Genomic DNA, 17,352 nt, shown 5'->3' with positions numbered 1-17,352 from the left:
ACAGCTACTTATATTACAGTAGCAACTAGATATCCTAACCAAGATTGTGCAAGGCACTGTACAAATGCAAAGTAGGAGATAATCCTTATCTAGAAGAGTTTACAATCTAAATAAACAAGACAAAGGGGGTGGGAGAAAGGGAGTATTATCCCAAAAGATGGGAAACTGTGGCATTGAGAAATTAAATCAGTTGCCCAAAGCTAAATAGGAAATCTGTGGCAGCACCAGGAAGTTAACCCAGACCACCCAACTCTCAGTCCAGTGCCTAAATCACAAGACCATCCTTCCGCGTAAACAGTGCTCACTGAATGCACCATCTACAATCACTGTCTGGAGTCCCTCTCCTCTAATTCTATCCTAGACTCTTGCATGCCACTGAAACTGCTCTTTCCAAGTCTTTTATGAGCTCTGCTAGCTAAAGCTCAGAAGCAGTACTCCATCCTCATCCTCCTTGACGTGCCAGTCACCTTTGACACCATCAGCAATGCTCCTCTTCTCGAAATCTTGTGCTCCCTTCACTTCCATAACTCCATCCTATCTTGGTACTCCTTCTACCTTTCTTATCACTTCTTCAGTGTGTTGTTCGGAGGATCCTCCTCATCTGTCCTTCAACTTTCTGTTAGGATTCCACCGGGCTCTGTCCTTAGTCCTCTTCTCCTCTCCCTTTACTCCTTATCTCTGGGAAATCTCAATTCATCTACCATTTCTATACTGATGACTCACAGATCTATCGCTACTCCAGACCTATTTTCTTCTGTCCAAACTAAAATCTCAGCTTCTCTCTCTAACATCTCCTTGTGGATGTCTAGCTATCAGCTCAAGATCAACATGGCTAAAATGGAGTTCCTAATCATCCTCCTCAAGCCCCACCTGCTACCTCCCTTCTTGATCAGTGTGGACAACATCACCATCAGGCCCATAACCTGGGCATCTTCTTCAACTCCAACATTTCTCTAGGTCCTCACATCTGGGCTATGTATAAATCTTACCAAATCTTTCTCCATAACATCTCTAAGATATGGCCTTTCTTAACCATCCATCTAGCTAAAAATCTTGTTCAAACTCTCATCTCGCGCCTTGACTAATGGAACACCCTTCTCTCTGGGTTTGACAAATGCAATCTTGCCCCACTCATCTCCATTTAGAATGCTGCTGCAAAGATCATTCTCCTACCGTGTCACTTTGACCATGTCATGTCCCTCATTGCATCCCTCCAGTGTCTCCCTCTTCTCTAGAACATCAAACATAAGATGAGTGTATTCACTTTCAAGACCCTTTACAGTCAATTTCCAGCTTACCTATCATCTCTAAGCTTACTTTAAATTAGCCTATGATGACAGCCTTCTTTGCCCATTTATTAAATTTTAAAACAAGCGTGTACTTTCTCCCATGCTGCCCCACACATGTGGGAAGCACTGTCTGTAAACGTTTGCAAAGCCATCTCATTATTCACCTTCCAATCCCTCCTCAAATCTCTGCTTTGCCACAGTGCCTACAAAACACTTGACAGTGGTTAAGATGTTGGTATGTTGTGATAACTGCCAATTATGATGACCAGTATTGTCTCATTGTTTTCTTATACTCCTCCAACTGTATCCATCTGTTGCCTCTTGTTTTATATTTAGGATTGTAAACTCCTTGGGCAGAGAGAATCTTTTTTCTCTGTTTTTATACAGTGCCTATGAACTATGTCTAGAACTCCTCGGTGCTAAGGTAATACAGAATCTACACATATACATTCATGCCTCCCCCTGCCCCACGCCCAAATTTTTCTGATATTTCTCACTTGGTTGTACTTGTAGTTAAAATAATTGAACTGGGTGACATTTTTGCAGGTTTACAGTATACTAAAGAGTGCAACTAAAATATACCACATTTAACATTACATTTACAGAAAGGAAGCATCCACAAGATAAAATAGTTTTCACTACCCACATGACCAAAGAATTAAATGTATGGGAAGAACCTTAAGATTTCTGGAGTGTTAGATATAGTTAATTACCTTTTAATATGTCAACAAAAAAATTCATTATTTATTATGAAATAATCTAGATTAAGAAATATTTTAAGCAATTTTAGAATTATATACAATTTCTTAATGTTGCACTTTTATCCAAATAATGAAAAGTAAAATATTCTAAAACTATAACTAAATTCAGAACCAAGTTTAAAAATGAAATAGCAACAATTTTCTAAAATGTATTTGGAGTTGAGAATTATTTTTTTGCATTTTCTTTTTTAATTAACAGTGATGTGTATCCTCTATATTATACTCTAGGCCACGATATACTAAATACCTACATATTTAAACCTATGTCCACCTCACACAATATCCCTTTCCTATCTCACCTGCCATTATAATCAAATACAATTGTGATTAGCTTCCTGCAAATTCCAAGATTTCACTGCTAGCCATAAATTAAATACAATAGTGCTGACCCCAAGGTCTTTCTTTGAATGTGGAATGTTCCAGTGTGGTGAATTGTTAATATAGACTTTTTTTTTTTAAAGTATAAATAGCACTACTATCTAGCTTCCATGAGTTCTCTCTCATCATACCCAAATGCAAGTAAAGGCAAGTGAAACTAGGTTCCTGAGATTTCCTGAGTACAACAGCTTTACAATACAATGGTTGGCCACTCACAAATTTGTCTCTACGGTTTAAAAGTATTGCTGCTAGGCTATGGAACAAATCAATAAAATTATTTTAAGGTCACATTACACTCACTGGGCCAAGTCCTCACTAAGTTCCATACTCCAAGCTGCCTGAAGAGTTAAGTGACTGGGAAAAAATCTCATGACCATTTTAATCTAGCTCTATCAGTGCAAAGGGCAGATGTGCATGAAACATCTGGGGAAAGGGATGTGAGGAGCATGACCAGAACACTAGAGCTGGTGCCTTTAGGCTGCTCCAAGATAGGCCTAAGCAGGGGACAAGGATTGCGGAAGATAAAAAGGTAGCTTAGAGCCACCTTTGCTTCTCACCCTGAGCTGCGTTAATTGACCCAAACTTTCTTTGCGAGTTCTATGCTGCATCATGACATTCTTGCTTTTATGGGTCAGTGGCTTAATAGCATTATTTCAAGATTGCTTCTATCTATCAACAAAAAAAGGAGTAGAAGAATAAAAATAAGTCCCATTACAGAAGTGAAGCCTTGTATAGTCATATTTGAATTAAAGAGTACATGCTTATTAATGGCTAAACTGCTTTAAATGGTCCAGTGATCATACAGCTTGGTATGCTTATTACAGTGGGGATCTTCTGAAGACACTTCACAATAGAAAATTATTAATTTAAATCTTGATCTTTACAACTACACTTGGGTTTTCTGCTGCTCTGTTTTACTTTCCCTCTCTAGGGCCTCTATCCTCTAATCAATACTTTAACCAAGTAGCATCAGACTCACCATAAATAATAGCATACAGAAAAACAGTCAAATCCTAAGAAGGATATTTAATCATTATACCTTTACCACTATATGACTAATAATTTTCTGTTAGAGAGACATGGTAGTTGAGGTAAAATCTTTTATTGGTCCAACTACCGTTGGTGAAAGACAGGCTTTCAAGCTACACAGAACTCTTCTTCATATTTTTCTGTTACACATCACAGGTTTCAGAAATTCACTTACGGTTTCTTCTAAAAAGCAACAGAGTGTCCTGTGGCACCTTTAAGACTAACAGAAGTATAGGAGCATAAGCTTTTGTGGGTGAATGCCCACTTCATCAGACGCAAGATTCTTCTAAAAATCCCAAATCTTTCCTGTTCAGTTTCTATATTACAAAAGACTTCATAACTAAATTTACTAATATTATTTCATCAAGTGAGCATGTTAAAATGTCAAAAACAACAAAAACCACCCTGTGATTTCACTAGTAATTACTACTTGAAAGAATGAGAGGTTTTCTTCTATCAGGCCCCTTGTGCGTTAAGGTGATTGTAAGAGCTAAATGCTATACCTAAACATGTTACAAAGGCCTGCTCTTTGTAATAAGTTACTGATTTTTTTACTCACTTTAAGTGGAAGACCAAAAATGACAATATACGCTACCTTCAGCACTTGAACTTGACCTTCAGTAGTTATATCCTTTAAGAGCTCACAAAACGATCGGCATAGGTCACCTGAATACACCTGAAATTAAATGAAAACCAAAATGAAACGTTTGTTATTTGCATTATATGAAGAGCAAAAACTAACCCTTAAACCTTGACATATTATGAATTCTGTAATTAATTTTATTTACAACTGCAATTCCTAGTGAAACTCAAAGAACTAATTCTGTCATAAGTTACAGCAAGACGTACATTTAAATTGCGTGACATTTAAACTTTATATTTGTAGGAAAATGGTAGATATTAAAAAGTTACAATCTACTGTACATCCACAAAAAATCCAAAATGACCAGCTAGCATCTGAGAATTGTGATTATTTCATCAATTCGCATCACATTTTTTGTATCTCACTCTCCCCTTATGTGCATTTCTTGTTTTTTTATTGCTAGCAATATTTCCATGAGAGCAGGATCTTTGTTGTTTCTAAACTAATCCGTTGCTATTTATATGTAATCCAAAAAACTATCAAAACTTCTATAATATTACAATTAACTTCTCCAAACAGCATTATGATTTAATCACAGTTAGGCAGTGAAGAAAGGCTATACCTTACTTGTGGATATTTCTTGATCTGTATAAACAGGAATACTGAAGATTAGGGAGGTAATTTTGCCTCTGTGTTTGGTATTGGTGAGATCACTACTGGAATGTTGTGCTTATTTCTGGAGTCCACACTTTAAAAAGTAAGTTGAAAATTGGAGGGGCCTCTGAACAGCACCACAAGAATGATTTGTGATCTGGAAAATATTCTTTACCATGAAACTAAACAAGCTCAAACTATTTTAGTTTATTAAAGAAAAAGTTGAAAGGTGACTCAATTATAAGTACCTATACAAGGAGAAGACATCTGGTACCAGATGACTCTTTAATCTGGCAAACAGTCACACAAAAAAACCAGTGGCTGGAAACTGAAGTTAGAAAACTCCAAACGTCTTGCCCTTGAATCTTCAGAGGTGGAGATGCTTTGTTTAGGACAGCAGGAGAAAGAAAATCCTTGGCCCCATATAAGCATTGCCCTCCTCTATTTTTCCTCCCCTTCTCAGCAGCACTCATCTTCCTCATGAGCTTGAGCAGGGAATGAAGGGGGCTCTTTGGCTTATCGGCGGGTGTAGCATAAGCCTCATGGTTCTCTCACATCTAAAAGCTCCTACATATCTACATCACTTTTGAAAGTGGGACTTAAATTTTTCAAAAATGCTTGTCATAGATCATAATGGTTCCTTCTGCCCTAAAGTCTGTAATGATTTCTGTAAAAAAGAGAAAAAATGCCACCAAGGGCCTGGTTCTGTCACCTTTGCTCACAGAGTAGGCAGTACGTTGCTCAGACAGTAGGCCAAATCAATGGAACTACTTGGTGAATAAGGTACTACTTACTGTACATAAGAGTGACAGAATCTGGCCTCCAGATACTATAGTGAGGGGTGATTTAAAATCCATGTGATGACAGTAGTAAGTATCAGGAACTGATAAACCGAGAAACAAAGATTGTGTTTTCAAGCAAATATCCAGGATAACATAATAAGCCAGCAGATGGCATGTAACTGTGAGAGGCCAAGTCTACGAGGATCAATGATCTAGATGTTTGAAACAGGAGTGTAAGAGACATGCAACCAAAGGGGCATTCAACCTTTGAGTTACAACCAAAATGGAATAGGAAGGGAGGCACAACAGAGAAAGAGATTGACTAGGGTCGTTTTATGGTTAAGTCACTGCTCTTAAAATCAGATTATCTGGGTTCGATTCCCACCTCAGCCACAGAATTCCAAGTCATTTAGGCCCAGATTTTTAAAAGTATTTAGGCACTTAGCACCCACTGATTTCAATACCTTCAAAAATCTGACCCTTAATCTCTGTGTCTCAGTTCCCCATCTATAAAATGAGAATACTACCAACTTCCTTCCTTAGTCTGTCTTGCCTAATTAAGTTATAAACTCGTTTGGAGAAGGGATCATCACTTCCTATGTAGGTATACAGCACCTAGCACAATGTGTTTCAGAACTCACTTGGTGCCTGTGGGCACTAGTATAATATAAACATTATTATTATTTTTATTAAAATTTCAAACTATTGTTCCCTAATGAGAATGTTTCAATGGATATTTTAAAATTCTAAATATGGTTAATATGATGCTGTATACATCTAGAAACCAGAATCTTCAACTACATTATTTTACTGAAAGCCCACAATGTGCAATGAATCAGTTATTACAGCAAAATAATATTTTGATATAGGAAAAAGGAGAAAAGTGTCTTTTGGCACAATACACTACTAACAATCAAAATTAAATGGTGAACACAAAGCTTCACAAAATAGTAACTTCGTTTCCCCACATACCTGTAGAAATTCAGATGATGATAAAAAAATATAAGCATTGATGATCTTAAAGCAGGTTCTGAGGTTTTCTGAACTTAGCTCTGCAAAAATAAGTGTCAGATGATTCATTGTCTTTGCCAACAAACTATTTTTACAAAGCTTTAATTAAAACAATTAACTTTTTAAACAATTAGTCATATTTACTTTTGTGTGATATTTATGTTTGCTTTATTTTCCTCTTATTGTTTTGTTATATCACAGAATTACTTACCTGGTGGGGCATTTTTCCCAAATAAGTCAGTAATTACAGATCTATACACCTGGATTCATACTCCCAATACATGGCTGATACTTTCTACAACCAAAACTTTGGGAAAAGCCATCTTGACAACAAATGGTATATACCCATTAATTATGGGGAAGTAAGTCTGGTCTCTAATATCCCATTCTATTTTTGAGTGAAATATTACTACAAGCATTATAATACATCAACTGACGGGAAAAGGCAGATGGGTGAGTAGAATGTGTGATCAATTATTACCCTTTTAGTGTAATATTTTTCACAAAGGAAAATAATTAAGTTTATTTACCAGTAAAATGATTGCCTTTGTGGATATGCACAACTGGAAACCGTGCGGCACTTCACTACTTAGTGTTCATTGAGGTCACATACACACACTACTCCTGGGGGAACTGTGCGCATCTGCGGACGTGCAGAATTCCTCTGCCCCACATAATTTTGTATTTTCCCACATGAAATACATTTTGCCTAAAAAGTGCTGCAGTTGCGCCTTTTGCCCACAAGAGGCCACTGTGATGTCAGAACAGCCCCTGGTGGGCAAAAGGGGGAACTGCGGCACTTCTGGGGCAGAATGTATTTTCTATGGGGAAAAAAGCTATGCCCAGTGCTGCAGAATTCCCCCAGGAGTAGAAGTTCATCACAGCACCCTGCCCGCAGAGCCAGATTAGGACAGAGTGGGGCACAAAGGGCTGCTGGGATGTCACAGACTGGGGTTCAGAAGGGCTAGTGGAGGGGAGAGACTAGGGCATGGGCTCAGGAGCTGGTGGGGTGACAGTGTTGAGCCTGAGGACAGGAGAGGGGGTTGCAGAGACCCATGGGGATGGGGGCTGCGGGGACAGGGGCAGATGTGCCTGACTAAATGGAAGAGGGTTGGAGTCAGCCAGGGTCTGCATCAGAGCAGGCTTCCCAACTACTTAGGAATTCCCCCATATCCTCCCCAAAAACCTACCACCCACACCCAACACCCTCCAGGTTCAGTCCTAGGCTCCTTCCCTCTCCCTCAGCTCCCATGTTAACCCTGGCTCCTCCGAGCCTTTGCACTGTTTCTGACAGGTGCAGGAAATACAGTTCTCTATTGTAAGTTTAATAAATTACTCAGAGTTCTGTATTAATATGCCTAATAAGGAATCTATTTGTAAAAAAAAAAAAAAAAAAAAAAAAAATTACCAGAATTTTTTTTTTGGTCTGTATTGTTAGACATAACTTGCTGACAGATATTTTGAAATAAATTACCAAAATAATTGAAACTGGCATGATTATATTGTGTTATTTTGACAAATACAATTTTCAAATATTGTGTGCAGAATTTTTAATTTTTTGGCACAGAATTCTCCCAGGAGTAACACACGCATCGTAGCAGCACAAAAGTGAGAAACAACAGTTTCAATAGCCACTCCGTTCCTTCAACTTATTCAGGAATCCATTTAAGAATCACCAAAAAAATATATGAAGGGGGTGGGATCTATACATGCAGTCTTCTTGAACTACAGTTACTGGTAAGTAATCTCCCTCTCTCCTTCAAAAAGTATCTATAGATTAAGAAGCAATGATAAACACCTTATACAAAGCAGAACTGAGTAGAACTAGTGAAACAAAGATTGCAGGACTGCTCTTCCAAACTGGGCTTCAGAGCTAGCTGTCAAGTCAAGAGAGAATACTGAGTAAATGTACTGAGCTTCAGGTAACTGCATTGCATATTTCAGTGATGGAGACATTCTAGAGATATTATAGAGGCTTCAGGTACTGATAGCCAATAGATTTGTATGAGACACAATTTGAAGAAAATATGAACAAAGAGGAAAAACAAAAACAAACAAAAGGTTAAAATATGATGAAAAGTTTAAATAAAAAGCTTCAATAAAACAGCAGCTCTATTATGCAACATCTTCAATTAAGTCATGTATAACAGACACTTATCTTTTACAGTTCAGAGTTATCACCTGGCCTTCATTTTCTCCCAATTCTTGGTCTTTTATGATCTTTAGATTACATAATCTAACCTAGAAGTGATTCATACTGATTTTCATATTGATTTTAACTAAGCTTTGGATCAGGAATAATTGCAGCTTTAAAATAAAGTGCACACATTTCAGTCTGCTATTTTATTGAGTCACCAAATGATATAATTTTTACTTAGGGGCTTTTGCCTGTGTAATCCAGCCTCCTCCTGATTTCCACAGATGTCCTCAAGCAAACAAAAGGTCCTCAACCTTTTTCTGGGTCTACTCCAGATATTAGCAGCCAACCATCTCTCTAAGAATCCACTCCTGAGACAGCAGCCCTTACCACTGTGACTCCCACTTCATACACACGTTTGTAAAGTATAAGCCTACAACTCAAACTGCCCTTTGGCCACATAGGCCAGGCAGGTAAGGTAGCAGTTGTACACTGGCAAATTGTTTGACAAAAGATTGGCACTGAACCTCAGGGTTCTGGGTTCAGTTTGTCTTCCCCCTAAACCATAGCTTCTCCTTAATGTGTGGAGGTGTGAAACCATTAGAAATATCCTTGAGCAAAATGTACTCTCTTTGACCACGTGGGGGAGGGGGAAGCGGAGAAGGATGAGTTAGAATCATAGAATATCAGGGCTGGAAGGGACCTCAGGAGGTCATCTAGTCCAACCCCCTGCTCAAAGCAGGACCAATCCCCAACTAAATCATCCCAGCCAGGGCTTCATCAAGCCTGATCTTAAAAACCTCTAAGGAAGGATATTCCACCACCTCCCTAGGTAACCCATTCCAGTGCTTCACCACCCTCCTAGTGAAAAAGTTTTTCCTAATATCCAACCTAAACCTCCCCCACTGCAACTTGAGACCGTTACTCCTTGTTCTGTCATCTGGTACTACTGAGAACAGTCTAGATCCATCCTCTTAGGAACCCCCTTTCAGGTAGTTGAAAGCAGCTATCAAATCCCCCCTCATTCTTCTCTTCTGCAGATTAAACAATCCCAGTTCCCTCAGCCTCTCCTCATAAGTCATGTGCTCCAGCCCCCTAATCATTTTTGGTGCCCTCTGCTGGACTCTTTCCAATTTTGATGAAGGAGGGTTTTGTGTTTTAAGTCACTGGTATTTACACATCTTTCAACAAATCAAAAATACGATGCAACTAAATAGCAATCTTACTCAAAAGGCTCTCTTGATCCAGGTGCCTACTGAGCTTTGTTCCTGCAAGTGTTTACAATGGCTACACTTGAATGACTAGCCACAGGTGGCTCCAAGGGTGTTGAAATGAAGACCAGATCTGCCTGTGCTGATTTATGTAATCTGATCACCCCAAACACTCAGGTTTTAGCGCTGAGTATGCTGAATTGTGCATCAGAGACAATATCATCATCTTTGAAACAATTTGAGATGCATATAAGGGAAGCCTATTCTTCACACCAAAGGTGTTAACAGACATGTTCTTTTGCTACATCTTCAAGATTTAAGGGCAATGCTGAATGCTTTAAAATCCAAATCTAGATTATTTAGATCTCTCCTTTCACTCACCATGCCTGAAATGATAACATCTTGACATGGAGAGGAGATGTGAGAGGGAGCCAGATCAGACTTATGTTTAGAGCAGATCAGTGTAGTGTATTCAGATTGAATTCTAATTAAGTTTTAAAATGACATTTTAGATCCATATGATTTAAAAATCAAATTAAATACACACTGAATAGAACATACTTCTACTTAGTTTTCTTTTTTCTCTTTAGGGAATTGTTAAATGTTAAAAGGTAATAATCACTCTTAAAAGACATTCAAATAATGCAAAAATATGACTGTATGAATCACAATGTAAAGGAAATCATTAAACTAGCTGATTGCTTTTAATCATGTGTTGGTATTATTCAGTAGAGTAGACCTATATATAAGCCACTTACAAAAGTCCCTATGCAACATGGGAGAGGCTAGGTAACTAAAAATGGTTATTTCTCTGGGCTGTAAAATTGCAGCTAGGAATGGAGGTTAAGTCCGCTAGCAGGAATGTTTGGTAGCTAGAAGAGCAATCAGCACTTGTTGGGAAAAATTACAAGAGGAAACAACAAATGGGTTTGGAGGTACAGGTGCTTGAAGGATTGCTGGTGGGTTAGGAATCAGAGGCAAGAAGGGCAAGTGCTTGTACATTGAACATTGTTAAGTACAAAACTTAATAGCACTGCAATGCAATTTATAGGCAACATTTTCCTATGCAGTCATTAATCAAAGCAAGCACAGAAGTCTGCAGTAAATTTACTGATAGCTACCAACACACTTCTTGATAACCAGATGCATATTTTGCACAAAGTATCTTTAATTCTATTTACGCCATCCTTTACATCTTTACGCCTAATTCTTTTACATCTTTACTGAAGGAAAACATACTAGCATGGGGAAAAACATGTTTATAGATATTACAGGTCACGATTTTTAAACAAAGGGTGACTAAAGTTAAACTCCTAAATCCAATGGGAGCTACTGCTCAGCACTTTGGAAACTCAAGTGACCTTTTAAGGCATCTAAATAAGGGCTTAGGAGCCTAACTTTATGCACTTGTTTCTGAAAATCTTGGTCTAAGTATTTATTGTGTAATGGATTGAGTTTTAAATTTCATCTGAGAGCCATGATGTCCCAAAGCAAGGAATCCTATAAAAAGTGAAAAAATGGACACATTGCTAAAGAGGAGTACACAAGAATAGCACAAGTATGTAGGAACAAAATCAGAAAGGCTGAGAACTTGTCTATACTTAAAAGTCTGCAGCAGCATTTCAGTGAAGATGCTACCTACACCAACGGGAAAACTTCTCCCATTGGCGCAGGTAATTCACCGCTTTGAGAGGCAGTGGCTATGTCAATGGGAAAAGCCCCCCCGTTGACATAGTGCTGTCTATATTGGGAATTAGGCATGTGGATTTTCCACACCGCTGAGCAACGTAAATTGCTAGTGTATACCAGGCCTGAGGCACAAATGGAGTTACAACTAAAAAGAGATATAAAAGACAATAAGAAGAGGTTCTTTAAACACATTAGGAGCAAGAGAAATACTAAGGAAAGTATAGGTACTCTACTTAGCAGGGAAGGAGGCTAATAACTGACAACATTAAGGGTACGTCTACACTTACCGGAGGGTCCGGCGGCAGGCAATCGATGCTCTGGGATCGATTTATCGCGTCTGGTTTAGACGCGATAAATCGATCCCGGAAATGCTCGCCGTCGACGCTGGTACTCCAGCTCTGCGAGAGGAGTATGCGGCATCGACGGGGGAGTCTCCCTGCCGCGTCTGGACCCGCGCTAAGTTCAAACTAAGGTATTTTGAATTCAGCTATGTTATTAATGTATAGATTTTAGATATATTAGATAAGTTAGATATATTCAAGGCAGCAGATCCTGATGAAATTCATCCTACTGTACTTAAGGAACTAGCTGAAGCAATCTTAGAACTGTTAACAATTATCCTGGGGGGAACAAAGAGGATCCGGGGAATTATGATCAGCTTATGCTGTCAAACTGGCGGGTGTATCTGTTGGGGCCCACAGTCCTGGGTCCAGTACTATTTAATATTTTCATTAATGATTTGGATAATGGAGTGGAGAATACGCTTATAAAATCTGCAGATGACTTCAAGCTGGGAAGGGTTGCAAGCATCTTGAAGGACAGGATTAGAGTTCAAAATGACCATGACAAATTGGAGAATTGGTCTGAATTCAACAAGATGAAATTCAATATAGACACATGCAAAGTACTTCTCTTAGGAAGGAAAAATCAAATGCACAACTATAAAATGGGAAATAACTGGCTTGGTGGTAGTACTGCAAAGAAAGATCTGAGGGTCACAGTGGATCAAAAATTGAATATTGCCTCTATATAAATCCATGGTATGCCCACAACTTGAATACTGTGTGCAGATGTGGTCGCCCCATCTCAAAAAAGATATATTGGAATTGGGAAAGGTTCAGAAAAGGGCAACAGAAATTATTAGGGGTATGGAAGAGAGATTAATAAGACTGGGACTTTTCAGTTTGGAAAAGAGATGGCTAAAGGGAGATATGATTGAGGTCTATAAAATCATGACTGGTATAGAGAAAGTAGATAAGGATGTGTTGTTTACTACTTCTCATAACACAAGGACTAGGAGTCTCCAAATGAAATTAATAGGCAGCAGGCTTAAACCAAATAAAAGGAAGTATTTCTTCACACAACGCACAGTCAAACTGTGGAACTCCTTGTCAAAGGATACTGTGAAGGCCAAGACCATAACAGGGTTCAAAAAAGAACTAGATAAATTCATGGAGGATAGGTCCATCAATGGCTATTAGCCAGGATGGGCAGGAATGGTGTCCCTAGCCTCTGTTTGCCAGAAGCTGGGAATGAGTGACAGGGGATGGATCACTTGATGATTACCTGTTTTGTTCATTCCCACTGGGGCACCTCGCACCAGCCACTGTCAGAAGACATGATACTGGTCTAGATGGACCTTTGGTCTGACCCAGTAGGGCCATTCTTATGCATCAACAAAATGATATATCATTCTAGGGTGTATTAACCAACCTTTTGTATGTAAAACACAAAGAGATAATTGCCCCAGTCTACTCAGCACTGGTGAGGCCTCAGCTGCAGTACTGTGTCCAGTTCTGGGCACCACATTTTTGGAAAGATGTGGACAAACTGGAGAGTGTCCATAGGAGAGCAACAAAAATTATAAAAGGTTTAGAAAACCTGACTTATGGGGAAAGTTTAAAAAAAGGGGCATGTTTAGTCTTGAGAAAAGACTGAAGGAGGACCTGATAAAAGTTTGGACAAACACTTGTCAGGGATGGTCTAGGTTTACTTTATCCTGCACAGTGAAGGGGCCTGGACTTGATGACTTCTCAAGGTCCCTTCCAGCAGTATATTTCTGTGATCCTATGAAACAACATACATGCTGAAGCAATTGGTCAATAATAACCCAAAGAGAAGAGTACTGCCTAATGAATAACTAACACAAATTCCTAGAGGTCTCTCATCCAAGTACTGGCCAAGCCCGACTCTGACTATGGGAGATCCAGATAATTTACAACCCAGTGTTGTACAGATGTACTATGACCAACACTCTCCCAAATTTCATCCCCATCTTGGTCCTTAAGACTTCTCCCGTTGTGTTCATTTTTTGCAGCCTGATTGCAACACAGCTCACTGGAAGAGGACACATTTGCCCACTGCCTCTTGACCAAGAGAGAAAGTAGGTGAAGGTTCCATATACTCTTTACCTTGTAGCACCTCTAATTACAGGTTACACTGTTTTTCTACTCTTTATGGATGTCTGCCCTAAATTACCCATACAGTAATAATCAATAAAAAAAACAAGCTTAATTAAAAACAGGAAATTGTCCAGCCCTTCGTCACAGGTACCAACTCTGACATCAATATAGCGGTGTTGTGCTCCCACAAGACAACACATTGCGGGAACTATTAAATCTAACCATACCATTTAAGCAACAAATCCATAAAACACTTTCACAAACCCCTGCATTTTGCCCTAGAAAACTGCCAGTTTGGTAAGCAGTTCTCCAGCAATCAGTGGTGATGGAGTCTTGGCACCAGACCTGGTCAACCTGGACAGATCTAGGCAACTTGGTATTACTTCTGCTAGACATAAAGCCACTTTGATTGGGCCTTCAAAGTTTACACATTGCCGGATTTAGTAAACTGAACCTAAGGAGTCTCTCCCATCTTTTGAGATTTGAGGCACCCCTCTAATCTTTGTGAGGACTAATAATAATTTAGGGCTGTCAAGCAATTAAAAACATTAATTGCGATTAATTACACTGTTAAACAATAATAGAATACCATTTATTTAAATATTTTTCATATTTTCTACATTTTCAAATATATTGATTTTAATTATAACAGAATACAAAGTGTACAGTGTACTTTATTTTTGATTACAGATGTTTACACTGTAAAAAACAAAAGAAATTGTATTTTTCAATTCACCTAATACAAGTACTGTAGTGCAATCGCTTTATCATGAAAGTTGAACTTACAAATGTAGAATTATGCACAAAAAATAATAGCATTCAAAAATAAAACAATGTAAAACTTTAGAGCCTACAATTCCACTCAGTCCTATTTCTTCTTCAGCCAATCGCTCAGACAAACAAGTTTGTTCACATTTGCAGGAGATAATGCTGCCCGCTTCTTGTTCACAACGTCATCTGAAAGTAATAACAGGTGTTTGCATGGTACTGTTGTAGCCGGCATCACAAAATATTTACATGCCAGATGCACTAAACCTTCATATGTCCCTTCATGCTTCAACCACCATTCCAGAGGACACACATCTATGCTGATGACAGGTTCTGCTTGATAATAATCCAAAGCTGTGTGGACCGACGCATGTTCATTTTCATTATCTGAGTCAGATGCCACCAGCAGAAGGTTGATTTTCTTTTATGGTGGTTCGGGTTCTGTAGTTTCTGCATCAGAGTGTTGTTCTTTTAAGACTTCTGAAAGCATGCTCCACACCTCGTCCTGCTCAGATATTGGAAGGCACTTCAGATTCTTAAACCTTGGGTCGAGTGCTGTAGCTATCTTTAGAAATCTCACATTGGTACCTTCTTCGTGTTTTGTCAAATCGGCAGCAAAAGTGTTCTTAAAATGAACATGTGCTGAGCCATCATCTGAGACTGCTATAACATGAAATATATGGTGGGTAAAATAGAGCCGTAGACATACAATTCTCCCCCAAGGAATTCAGTCACAAATTTAATTAACGAGCATCATCAGTGTGGAAGCATGTCCTCTGCAACAGTGGCTGAAGCATGAAGGGGCATACGAATGTTTAGCATATTTGGCACACAAATACCTTGCAATGCTGGCTACAAAAGTCCCATGTGAACGCCTGTTCTCACTTTCTGGTAACATTGTAAATAAGAAGCAAGCAGAATTATCTCCCGTAAATGTAAACAAACTTGTTTGTCTTAGCGATTGGCTCAATGAGAAGTAGGACTGAGTGGACTTGTAGGCTCTAAAGCTTTATATTGTTTTGTTTTTGAGTGCAGTTATATAACAAACAAACAAAATCTACAACTGTAAACTGTACTTTCATGATAAATATTGCACTACAGTACTTATATGAGGTGAACTGAAAAATACTGTTTCTATTATTTTTACAGTGCAAATATTTGTAATAAAAAATAATATAAAGTTAACAGTGTACACTTTATATTCTGTGTTGTAATTGAAAACAGTATATTTGAAAATGTAGAAAAACATTCAAAAATATTTAATAAATGTCAATTGGTATTCTATTGTTTAATAATGTGATTAAAACTGCGATTAATCACAATTAATTTTTAATTAACAATTCAATTTTTTGAGTTAATCAGATGAGTTAACTGCGATTAATCAACAGCCCTATAATAATCGTGCCATAAGGGCACCCTTGCTCCCCTTTTTTAAATTAAGAAAAGCTGTCTAATCTACTTTACAACAAACAAAAATAACCCGCAAAATGCAGGGGGGGAAAAGCAACAAGGAAAGCACCAAGGCCATGTAGTGTACTATGAGTTTGCTATATCTTCAGTCATGAGAAAATTGAGTAGAGGTTGGAACCTATTTCCTTTTATTCCCACGGAACTCTACTTGGGAGGAAAGTGGATCAGTCATAGGTTAAAATAAACCTCATAGATTAGCTAGTTAAATTCCCTCCTTAACCTTCTTCTTTTCTAAAATTCCTTCTACTTTAACTCTATTCTATATAAACATCCCTAAGCTAGAACAAGCATTCTACATGCAACAAATAAAATGAATTTTGGTACAATGTATGGTATTAAACAAGAAACCATTAAAATCTGAGCCACATATTTTCAAAAGAGGCTTTACCAAAAGCCAAACAGCATAAAGTAATGTAGAGAAATACCTGAGAGACAAACAGTGCATGAAATGAATCTTGAATTTCCAATTGGTTTAAGCAGTTCAGGAGGAACAGATAAAAAACTGCTGTCATATGGCTGCTGGCTACACCTGAAGTGTATAAACTGAACCTTAATCTTCAGGGTACAAAAATTCATCTCATGAAAAATTGTAAAGGTCACCCCTAAAACCATAAAATTAATTCTTTAAACTAACGGAAGCTAAAACAGATTAATCATAGTGGGTGGAAATGTTCAGCTCATTGAACACAAGATTACAAGAAAAAAGGAATGGATTTTAAGATAAAATGAAACCCTGCAACAGAAAAACCAGAATAAAAATTGCCAAGAATTTTACACTACATAGATTTATAAATTGTATAGTATGTTATACATGTAGTAGAGCAGGGATAGGCAACCTATGGCACGTGTGCCGAAGGCGGCACGCAAGCTGATTTTCAGTGGCACTCACACTGTCCGGGTCCTGGCCACCGGTCTGGGGGGCTCTGCATTTTAATTTAATTTTAAATGAAGCTTCTTAAACATTTTAAAAATCTTATTTACTTTACATACACAATAGTTTAGTTATATATTATAGATTTATAGAAAGAGACTTTCTAAAAACGTTAAAATATATTACTGGCACGCAAAACCTTAAATTAGAATGAATAAATGAAGACTTGGCACACCACTTCTGAAAGGTTGCCGACCCCTGTAGTAGAGTATATGCAGGCTCTAAATACTGCAGCATAGGACAGGATATGTAAAACC

At 38.2% G+C, this 17,352-nt stretch overlaps 1 protein-coding gene across 8 annotated transcripts in view; it reads right to left on the bottom strand.

The window, feature by feature from the left end:
* The window catches only part of IPO11 (importin 11), a 255,344-nt gene that overhangs the window by 102,308 nt on the left and 135,684 nt on the right, over positions 1–17,352 (bottom strand). For all 8 annotated transcript variants that reach the window (XR_010602178.1, XM_005300957.5, XM_005300955.4 and 5 more), the window contains 2 exons: positions 6,449–6,528; positions 4,053–4,133 (listed from right to left, as the gene is read on the bottom strand). Coding sequence is in view for 7 of the 8 variants with exons in the window: in XM_005300957.5 (XP_005301014.2) it covers positions 4,053–4,133; positions 6,449–6,528 (161 nt within the window). In the remaining variant the exon portion in view is untranslated. The remainder of the gene's footprint in view (positions 1–4,052; positions 4,134–6,448; positions 6,529–17,352) is intronic.

The sequence above is a fragment of the Chrysemys picta genome, chromosome 6, assembly GCF_011386835.1.
Source record: "Chrysemys picta bellii isolate R12L10 chromosome 6, ASM1138683v2, whole genome shotgun sequence".
Lineage (NCBI taxonomy): Eukaryota > Metazoa > Chordata > Testudines > Emydidae > Chrysemys > Chrysemys picta.
This window is presented reverse-complemented; position numbering and strand designations above follow the sequence as displayed.